Source organism: Oncorhynchus mykiss, chromosome 15, assembly GCF_057628025.1.
Source record: "Oncorhynchus mykiss isolate SJ-2025 chromosome 15, ASM5762802v1, whole genome shotgun sequence".
Taxonomy (NCBI): Eukaryota; Metazoa; Chordata; class Actinopteri; order Salmoniformes; family Salmonidae; genus Oncorhynchus; species Oncorhynchus mykiss.
In genome coordinates, this window is record NC_143036.1 from 21,224,696 (window position 1) to 21,235,563 (window position 10,868).

Sequence of the window (10,868 nt, forward strand, 5' to 3'; positions counted from 1 at the left end):
ACTATTATTTTATGTAGGCGTACATTCACATACAAACCAAGAGTTGAATTGATTAAAACCTCTCAGTTAACACTATGCCTTATATTAACCAAATACCAAGATTTGTAAACATGAGCTATCCATCCGCCAATTGAAAACCTTTAATGTGCCTCAGTTGTTTTTCTGTGTGTGCAATTTTTACTCTGCTGAAATATTTTGGGATTAATCAAGAAAGGTAGAATTTAAGATATATATGACAATGTTTAATTGTTTAATTTATACATATACATTAAACAAATAAACATTCTTAATTTGATAATTCATGTGTAAGCACGTTTTAACTACATAATAAATACATTATTATGTAACGAAACATTCATGGAGATAGTATTCCTATACTATAAAGTACTTTGATCTGATGCAACGTAATGAAACGAAATAATATCCACTTTTCATGTCACCATTGGCTGAATTTGTTGTCGATTTAAATCTAGTGGGCAGGAGTGAGTCATTTCAACCAGTCCTGTGCCATCCCCCTTGTCCCATCGTTTGCAAAGATGTCGTTGAAAGAGCTATCCTCGCTGGAAAAGGCTTTAGGATTGAAAAAGCCTAACAAATACAGTACTCAGGGGGATAGGAAGGTGAATTTGCCATCTAATGGTTTCGGTTACAGTTATCGATATGTGCTAAATAAAATAGAGCTTACCACATGAACAGTAGGTTAAAAAGAGTCGTGAGCACATGCTAGCTACGAAGGTAGCTAGCTTGCTAATGTTAGCATGCCACTAGCTAAGAAGATAATAACAGTAGCTTTAGCTAGTTCTAGTTTAGCGAATGCAGGTCACTTAGGAACAACGAAGCTATAACTTTACCCCATATAATTTGTAGAGTAAATGTATAATCATGTTTGAGCTAAGCTGTGTTATTAGCCAGCTAGCTAAGCTAACATTGAATGAATCTGCTGCATGTTTGTGCCATGTGATAGCAATCTTAGGTTGGCAACGATTTCTGGCTCTAACTCATTTCGGTGGAGTGCTATACTGACTCAACAGCCTTCATTACAATGTTAGAAACACATACAAGTCACAGGGTGTAGTCAACGTGACTGCATGTGTAAGCACTGAAATACTGTGTCTTGTTGACAAGTCACATACAGACACTGGCATTGTGTCCATAACTCTTATCAGGCTAATACTAAATGTACACATTGACATTCTCTCCCATCCAGGTCCCAGTCCTCCAGACTATTAATGGACAAGCTCTGGTCGGCTTGGTGACCATCGCCACTCACCTGGTCCAGGAGGCCAAGCGGCCCGAGTTGCTGGGTGGGTCAGCAGAACACAAGGCTGTAGTGCAGCAGTGGCTGGAGTACAGAGTCACCAAAGTGGACGGATGCCACAAAGAAGATATCAAGACCATACTAAAGGTAGAGACCCAGAAACAATAGTAAAGATTATTCTCCAACGTTTTGTAACTTCAAATCATCCAAAATTAGAAAGTCAATAAATAAAAAATACAGTACCAGTCAAAAGTTTGGACACACCTACTCATTCAAGGGTTTTTGTTTATTTTTTGCTATTTTCTACATTGTAGAATAATTGTGAAGACATCAAAACTACAAAATAACACATGGAATCACGTAGTAACCAAATAAGTGTTAAACAAATCAAAATATATTTTAGATTTTAGATTCTGCAAAGTAGCCACACTTTGCCTTGATGACAGCTTTGCACACTCTTCGAATTCTCTCAATCAGCTTCACCTGGAATGCTTTTTCAACAGTCTTGAAGGAGTTCCCACATATGCTGAGCACTTGCTGGCTGTTTTTCCTTCATTCTGCGGACTAACTCATCCCAAACCATCTTAATTGGGTTGAGGTCAGGTGATTGTGGAGGCCAAGTAATCTGATGCAACACTCCATCACTATCCTTTTTGGGTTACTACATGATTCCATATGTGTTATTTCAAAGTTTTGATGACTTCATTATTATTCTACAATGTAGAAAATAGCAAAAATAAAGAAAAAACATTGAATGAGTGGGTGTGTCCAAACTTTTCATTGGTACTGTTTATCGTAGTCAGTTTTATTGTCCAACGTAAATGTGGACCCACTGTTTTTCTACAATTGCTGTCATATGGGAGCTGTGTACAGAGAGGGTCTAGAATAGCAGGGCCTGGGAGAAGCCCCTGAGCCAAACTCGCCAACCCAATGCCATGGCCAGACAGTGTGTGTGGCTCATTAAGGCGTGGGGACATGAATCTAGTCTGATATATGGCCCTTCAGTGACATGGCCGAGATGGGCAAAGCAGTAGACGAGAGCCCAGGATGGGCACACACTTTACAGTGTAAGTCTTTAATGGGGGGGCCCGCTGTGGCTGTCGACAGCGTGAAAGTGAAATGAAGCCACCGGTTGGCTGGAAAGGTGCCTCTCGGCACTGACTGTCAGGGTGACATGCCGCCATGGCATTACTGAAAAGTTCTACTGATCCAGGATGTGTATGTGGACAGGCCTTTTAAAACATGTAATGGTGCCACTTACAGACGTTAGCCCTGAGCCCGGCTCTGTGCCCCCACTGGCTGCTACAGCTGTCCTGCTGGTTCACCAGAACTCTAACAACATACCAATAATCCCAGAAATGAAAGGGCTCAATGTGGGCCACAATAGCATCATTATTTTATTTATTTTTGCACTTGTAAATTCTACCATGTGAACAGTTTTTGTTGATTATGCAGAAAAACAGCCAAAATGTTTGATTTGATTTTAGTAGTTACACTTTGTAATCAATCTCATGGGCTGGCCTTAGTCATACCGTTGATATAGAAAACCTCACGTTTTGGAAAATAACACGTTGTTCTTCGGGAGCTAATGTTCTACCTTGTGCAATAACTTATTCTTCACTGGGACCAGAAAGTGCCCTGCCTTCACTATGGTAGAATAGTCATGGTGCTATAACCCACAACCTTTGTGTTCTAGTGAGGTCTAGTAGCCCCAGTGAGTACAGGGTCCAAGAAGACTTGGACAGACTGTGGTTGTGGGGGGGGGGTGGAGGCGCAGAACCCAGGTTCTGAACTCCATGTGGGGGTGGAGGGGGAGCCGTCTCCTGTCCGGCTGGGCTTCCATAGCTGTAGGGAAGGTAGGGGTCTGATTGTGGCAGAGGAGTCTGCTGCCTTCATGCCTTGCTTGGCAGCACACTTCGGCTGCACAATAACTCCATTAGCCCTCAAGACGCTGTATGTGCAGTACAAGTGCTAAAGATGGTTCTGTCCCTTGGGACCTGCACAACCGTGCGCCCCCCCCCCCCCCCCCCTCCTGCATGCACACACACACACACACAGCCCCCGTGTGCTTTGTCCATCCAGTTTGTGGAAGGTTCATTAGATTTGCATGCGCCCAAGTCAGTCGGGAGAGAAGTGGGCCACGTGTAAGGCATCTGCGCTAGCCGGAGTGGCCAGAGTTGTGGGGGTGCCATGCCACGGCAGGTAAATACATATTCCCCCTCAGGTCGTGCATTATTCACTTACAGATACAGCGCACTCCACTCATACGTGCGCATCACGCACTCCCAGATAAATAGGTTAAATAGATTTCAGGCCTGTGTTGGCTCCACCAGCCATCATCTTGTTTTTCAACTCTTTTGACTGTTAAAGACTTTATTTGGATATTTGGTCTCTTTAACTGTGGATGTGTCATTATCACCCCATCACTGAAAGTTTGGTTATTAAAGGGATTTCAGGAAAATATCCTGCATGTTTTTTCTCTAATAATACATCTTCTATAGTTGATGAACTTCCTTGGTCAACTTTTCATTTTCTCTGATTCAAATGTCTAATCTGGTTGTTATGATATAAACAAAAACTGCTTAGATAAAGTCAAGAATCACATTGGAGTGATTCTGTGACCCTCAAGACAATTGTTTGTAGGCTTATGTCTCCTCAGTGCATCTGGAAAGTATTCAGACCCCTTGACTTTTTCCACATTTTGTTATGTTATAGCCTTATTCTAAAATTAAATTGTTTTTCCCCTCATCAATCTACACACATACACAATAATGACAAAGCAACAGTTGTTTTTTAGAGATTTTTGTACATTTGATAAAAAATAAATAAAAGTGAAATCAAATTTACATAAGTATTCAGACCCTTTACTCAGTACCTTGTTGAAGCACCTTAAAGCCTCGAGTCTTCTTGGGTATGACACTAGAAGCTTGGCACACCTATATTTGGAGAGTTTCACCCATTATTTGCTGCAGATCCTCTCAAGCTCTGCCAGGTTGAATGGGGAGAGTTTGATCGGGTTCAAGTCCAGACTCTGGCTGGGCCACTCAAGGACATTCAGAGACTTATCCCGAAGCCACTCCTGCGTTGTCTTGGCTGTGTGCTTAGGGTTATTGTCCTGTTGGAAGGCGAACCTTCACCCCAGTCAGAGGTCATGAGCTCTTTGGAGCAGGGTTTCATCAAGGATCTCTCTGTACTTTGCTCTGTTAATCTTTCCCTCGATCCTGACTAGTCTCCCAGTCCCTGCCGCTGAAAAAACATCCCCACAGCATGACGCTGCCACCACAATGGATGTTGCCAGGTTTCTTCCAGATGTGACGCCTGGCATTCAGGCCAAAAAGTTTAATCTTGTTTTCATCAGATCAAAGAATCTTGTTTCTCATGGTCTGAGAGTCCTTTAGGTGCATTTTGGCAAACTCCAAGCAGGTTTTCATGTGTCTTTTACTGAGGAGTGGCTTCAGTCAGGCCACACTACCATAAAGGCCTGATTGGTGGAGTGCTACGGAGATGGTTGTCCTTCTGGAAGGTTCTCCCATCTCCACAGAGGAACTCTGGAGCTCTGTCAGAGTGACCATCAGGTTCTTGGTCACCTCCCTGACCAAGGCCCATCTCCCCTGATCGCTCAGTTTGGCCGGGCAGCCAGCTCTAGGAAGAGTCTTGGTGTTTCAAAACTGCTTGTATATTAAGAATGATGGAGGCCACTGTGTTCTTGGGGACCTTCCCCAGATCTGTGCCTCGACATAATTCTGTCTCTGAGCTCTACGGACAATTCGTTCGACCTCATGGCTTGGTTTTTGCTCTGACATGTACTGTCAACTGTGGGACCTTATGTTGACAGGTGTGTGCCTTTCCAAATTATGTCAAATCAATTGAATTTACCACAGTTGGACTCCAATCAAGTTGTAGTAACATCTCAAGGATGATCAATGGAAACAGGATGCACCTAAGCTCAACTTCAAATACTTTTGTGAATAAGTTTTATAATTTTTTAATATTTTATACATTTGAAAAAATGTCTAAAAACCTGTTTTCACTTCGTCATTGTGTGTGTAGATTGATGAGGGAAAAAATTTGGAAAAGGGGAAGGGGTCTAAATACTTTCCAAATGACCTGCGAAAATCTGTAAAATATCATGCAATTCTAATTAACTTAATGATCCACCAAAAGTAATTTACTTAAATTCTTTCCCTCATGCAGGACCTCAACAGTTATCTAGAAGACAAGGTTTACCTGGCAGGAAATCAGTTCACCCTAGCCGACACACTCATGTACTACGGAATTCATCACGTCATCGTAAGTCTAGCGTCCAATAACCAAACAGAGCCGACTTCAATCAGAGTTTAATTTAAAAAGCGGTTTGTCAAACGGAGCTCACAATTAAAAGAGTCATATGGTTAAAGGGCATGAGAGAGAACTTGACACAAGCAGAAAAGATGAGGCGCAAATTGATGTCTTTAGCCCAGGCCAAGGAAGAAGTTTGTTGGCCCCTGGAGGCTGACAGAGAGAAACAGGGGATCATATGTTGAGAAATGTCAGCGGTTGTGGCGGAGATGGATCGTTGCCACCAGCCACAAGGGAGTCAGTTTAGTTTTTTATCACAGCGGTTAGCCTCTGTCCTGAGGTCAGTCAGCAGCCCAGTTCAGGGGGAGGACTATCGTAGCTACCGAACACAACTGGAATGATTTTAGACTCTGTTTCAGGTGCAGTATAGCTATCTTAGACCAGGCTTTGGCAGCCTCACAACGCACCTGAAACAGGATTGTCTAATATGTTCACATTATTTTGGTGTTATTCTCTTCATCTAGCAATTACACTTGTTTTGTGGGGAAAGAAATGTGAATTAAGTTACAAGCAGAGTTGCTTCATTAGTTTGGGTACTAGCTAATTATAGCCAGAAAGATGCATTTGCTAAATATAAATGGAGATTCCTAACATTGCTAGACATTTCTAATGTGACGGTATCATTCGGTGTCATTCTCAACTTTTAAACCATGTCAGATTTGTATAGTATGGATCATCAGTGGTAAAAATGAATGTCCCACCTCTCTGTCTCAGGTGGACCTGGCCGTCCAGGAGAAGGAGAAGTACATGAACATGACGAGGTGGTTCGATCACGTACAGCACTACCCCAGCGTCCGGCACCACCTGCCCCCCGTGGTGGTCCTGAGGAACAGAGTCTACACCAGCGGCCACCACTGATGTTTCCTGTCCCGTCAGGGTGCACTGCTGGCTGCCAGGATGGCCCAGGGCGGACTTGAGGGCTAAACAGGGGGGTGCTGACATCTCATCCTCCCCACCTACCCAACAGTATGGGCCCCTCCCTCGCCTTCAAGACGTTCTGTGTCTTTTTGTTGTTGTTGTTGTTGGGAGTCTGTCTGGTTTTTTTTATGACTGCAGATGCTGTCAGTGTCAAGGTGTAGGGATATTCTAGTGATGCTATCTGAAACTGGCTCCCTGAAAACATTCTGGCTGGTGAATGGCAGTAGGGTTTGCTGATACCTGTCAGCAATTCTTGTCTTTTCACTTAAAGGGATAGTTCACCCAAATTACAAAATGACATTGGTTTCCTTACCCTGTAAGCAGTCTATGGACATGGTATTACAGCAATCAATAGTTTAGTTCCCCATGCACTGTTAACACGTGCTAATGTTTTAGCGTTTGTGGCACAAATCCCATTCAAGTCATAGAACTGATATTAGCATTTTTTGTTCAAATCATCTATGATTTTGTTGAACTGCACAAACAATTTGAGATAATTTGGATGATTTAGACATGATGCGCTAAATGGGCTAATATCAGTCCCTTGACTTGATTGAGATTTGTGCCCAAATGCTGAAATGTTAGCATGTGGAAACAGTGCCAGGGAAACTAAAAACAAAGCATGGATTGCTGTAATACCTTGTCCATAGACTGCTTACAGGTTAAGGAAACCAATGTCATTTTGTAATTTGGGTGAACTATCCATTTAACCTAAGCCATGATTGTGAAACATTATTATTAGAAAGTACAAGTGAGTTAATAGTTTGCAATGTCGCTTTTAAAAAAGTCCCTCTTTTGCAATTTCAATGTCTCAACATGTTACTTAAACAAAATAGTTCCAGTCTGCCCAACTGTGTTCAACTATGTAATCATCATCCACCACAGATCCCAGGTCCATTATCAACTTTCTGTCCTCATGAATTTATTCTTCAGTCTTAGTTTCTCAAGCTGCTGTTCCACCAGCAGCGTGGGCAGCAGCCTCTAGTTCAGATCAGAGTCACTCGAATCAATCTGTGTGTTGATGCTGAAGGGCAGAGGGCAGACTACCAGCTGCCATAGAGGCCACAGCGTGCCTCTGTCCAATGCCAGAGCCCTGGGTGACAGCCACGCATTGTGTGTCATTTCACCCTCTTACCCATGGGGAGAGGGGCCCAGGGGGTGGGAAATCATTTTACGAAAACATCCGAGCGATAATACACACTCGCACCACTCACACAGCAGACTGGATTTAGCCATTAGCTCTGTCAGTGGTAGGAATCACAGCTAATATATATATATTGAAATCGCTGTGTTTGCACAACAAAATAGTTGGGTAATCTTTGTCTTAATTGTGAAAACTTTATCTGGTGTGTCAAACTGTTAACTGGTTTACATTGTTACACTTTCATCCAGCCTGTGTTTTGTCATATACACCCTTCTTGGCCCTCCTAGTTTTCTGATGTTCTTCCTTATGACGGCTGCTGCTTTAATGCTATGTTTTTGTGTTATTTAAGTCTACAGAAGGTTGTCCTGTGCCAATAAAAATCAAAGGGAAACAAAGATAATCATCTCATGAGTCTCATCTTGTTTAGTTTTTTATCAATCGCTTATGTAGAATTCAAAGAATTTGTTTTTAAAATTTGGTGGGTCCATCGATTAAACAACAGCAAACAAAGTGCTGTGTGTTCCAGAAAGTGTAAACTTGTGAAAGCAAACATCCTGCAGTCATTTGAGCAGGCCTTGTGACTAGATAAGAAAGAACATTGCACTACTGGACCATAATAGAACCACTGTGCTGTTGTTTATTTCAGTTCCATTTAGATATCATTGCTGCTGCTGCTGAAGAGAAGCTTAACAGCATGTCACGCTTTATCTTCGAGGTGTCCACTAGATTGAGGAGACTGAACTTAAAAGAGGGCTTTTGTTTTATGCATCTATACTGCGTAGACAAACTTGGAAGTTATACAAAGATTTCTTTGAAGACTTATAACTCATGGATTCGCAACGAACTCGAGGATGTGTAACAACGAACTTGAAATTAGTTTTTCAGATGTTTTGTGTGCTGCTGTGACTATTGCCGTAATGTCAAAATGGCAGTGTCATTAGGTCTTCCAGCTTTGCAGATGATGATCAAACCAAAGCCAAGACAAATCCATAGATGAAGCCACAGCAGGTAACTCAAGACAGCCCAATTAGTATCAACCTCTCCCCGGTCATCTGAAGACAGAGGTTGCCTCCTCTACAGGGGTGGACTGCCACAATGAGCTCACATTGAGATCTTCCCCCACATGGCAGACGAGGTAGCCTTTATTTCCCCCACCCCCTGAGGGGTCAGCGATAGGTCAGGGGTCAATTAGCTCAGTGGATCAGCAGGGTTCACTGATGACTTCAACTCTCACCAGGAGTCATCTCTGAAGTGTGTGAACCTGACCAGACGCCACCTATTGCTCACTCCTCTTCATGGCCACAAGGGGTTTCTCTGTGGGAAGGGCATGGGGGCAGAGTCCAGGGCCAGGTGAGGTGAAGTCGCCCTACGGACAACTATCTGATGAATGACAGCTCTACTGGGTCTTACCGTTTAAAGTTCAGTGAGGAGAACCACAGGTTCCACAAGCAAGATCATGTGGCATGAAAGCAGTTTTGCCAATAAGTCCTGTCATGAAGTAAATGGTGCCAATCTGAACTTGTAAAAAAGGAAGTGTGTTCCCACAGATTCAGGTAGTTTCAATAACTGGGGCCTTAGTACCATCTTCCTAATGAGAGGCAAATGTGGTGGGGTATTCCCATCACGTAACACCCCACGGTGTTAGTCCGAGTCTGCCATGTCGGCAACAAAAAATAGTTTGTCTTGTTAATGAGATCGAGAGAGCGGCGCATCCGACGGTACGTTTGCCCCTGATTGATTAAATGAAACAATCAACACTGCGTGGGGGCGTGTTAACGTGTCGTAAGCGCTTGTGACAGGCATAGCCTTATCCTCCCCTTACAGATAGTGACAGTTCTACCATGTGCCCATAAAGATGGCATCTGATTGTCAATTGCAATTACACAAGTGCAGAGGCAATGATCAGGCAGGTGGGGGTCGTTTTCTTTGCACACTTTTAAGTTCAGTCATTGGTTCAGACTTTCAGGGCTTGAGGGCAAGTTGGGAAAGTTATTTTGCTGCACTCTCCTCTCCTCTCTAAAGGTGCAGAGAATCGTGTGAGACTGAGGTGAGCAGGGGATACATTCCAAGGTTGGGTGTATTTCTCTCTGTCTGTAGTGTTTATGTTGAGCTTCTATATTAGAAGCGTGGAGTCTTAATGCAGCTTCAGTATTATAAGCAAGCTTCAGGGAGGTAAACACTGAATGGGGGGGAAAACACTAATCTTGTCACAAGTTATACATTTTTTTGTCTTTCTTTTCTCTGGGGTGCAAGTACAGCCATGCCGTGGAGCACAGAAGGAGCCCAGGTGTGTGGCGAGGAGTTTACGAGACGCACTCACTCACTTCATCAGTCAGAGAGGGGCGGCTGATTCAGCCTAGGTGCTGAAGTACATGTGTGCATCCCGGGGCAATGGGATCACACCTAAACTCAGGCACGGATGGCAGACTGCTCCAGAATTAGCCTGCCTCGCTCGCCCTCTCTCTCCCCCAACCTGCCTCAGCTGCACACACACTTCCTGGCTGCCGCGTTCTGATTTCCTGGGTGTGTGTGTGTTTTCATGCGCTCATTCAGGGGGTTGTGGATTTGGCTTGGGGGCAAGGGGTGAGAGGGACGTGGTGAGTTCGAGGGGGATGGGAGGAGTGCATACCGTGCAAGAAGCAAGGAAGACAGCAAACTTCCCTGTCTGGATAAGTTCAAATAATGGGCCTCTCAGTTCTCAAGTGTGGATTTGTCCTGCGCTATTTCTAAAGCTGCAAAAGCCTTGATCTTTTTTATATAGACCCCTGCTTTAAGGAGTCACTGGGTTAGAGGTGCAATACCATACACATTATTAGAGATTTCTTGTTTATATATTACCAATATGGAAGTGGTTCTCCATACATTTTTCCGGGGAATTGAATCCTCCAGGACATTTTATCGGCTGCACTCTGGCCTTGTGGCATAGAGAGGCCATTCTGTGCCTTCATATTCTATTCTGAAGAATGTGTCGCAAATTAGGTATACATTTTTTCTCCTACTCAATGCACCCTTGCCTCTCTACCCCACAGGTCTATGCCACTTAACTTTAGAATGCCCTCCTGCCTTAATGGTTTTTGATAGGATGTCTTCGGGGGGGAGGGGGCTCACTTCTCTGCGAGAAGTGATACCAAAAGTAATTGCGTCTGAAGCCCCCTTGACAAGGGCTGTACTTTTGAAATGGCACTGCCCAGGGAAGCGAGGGAAATAAGC

At 43.6% G+C, this 10,868-nt stretch overlaps 1 protein-coding gene across 2 annotated transcripts; it reads left to right on the forward strand.

Annotated features, from left to right (window-relative positions):
* Positions 1-448: 448 nt before the first annotated feature.
* On the forward strand, positions 449-8,053 carry eef1e1 (eukaryotic translation elongation factor 1 epsilon 1). 2 transcript variants are annotated; one of them, XM_021562652.3, is made up of 4 exons: positions 449-620; positions 1,208-1,405; positions 5,453-5,548; positions 6,311-8,053. In XM_021562652.3, the coding sequence occupies exons 1-4, from the start codon at positions 537-539 to the stop codon at positions 6,452-6,454; spliced, it is 522 nt and encodes a 173-aa protein (XP_021418327.2). In that variant the 5' UTR covers positions 449-536; the 3' UTR covers positions 6,455-8,053. The 2 variants fall into 2 exon arrangements, with proteins under 2 accessions (XP_021418327.2, XP_021418328.2); XM_021562653.3 differs by lacking the exon at positions 5,453-5,548 and having other exon boundaries at positions 478-620.
* The last annotated feature ends 2,815 nt before the right edge of the window (positions 8,054-10,868 follow it).

Bases quoted from the DNA above. Each gene is read 5' to 3' on its own strand.
- eef1e1 (XM_021562652.3), top strand. From the start codon at position 537: ATGTCGTTGAAAGAGCTATCCTCGCTGGAAAAGGCTTTAGGATTGAAA. The intron at 621-1,207 runs GTGAATTTGCCA...TCTCCCATCCAG, and splicing joins GTACTCAGGGGGATAGGAAG to GTCCCAGTCCTCCAGACTAT. The intron at 5,549-6,310 runs GTAAGTCTAGCG...TCTCTGTCTCAG, and splicing joins ACGGAATTCATCACGTCATC to GTGGACCTGGCCGTCCAGGA.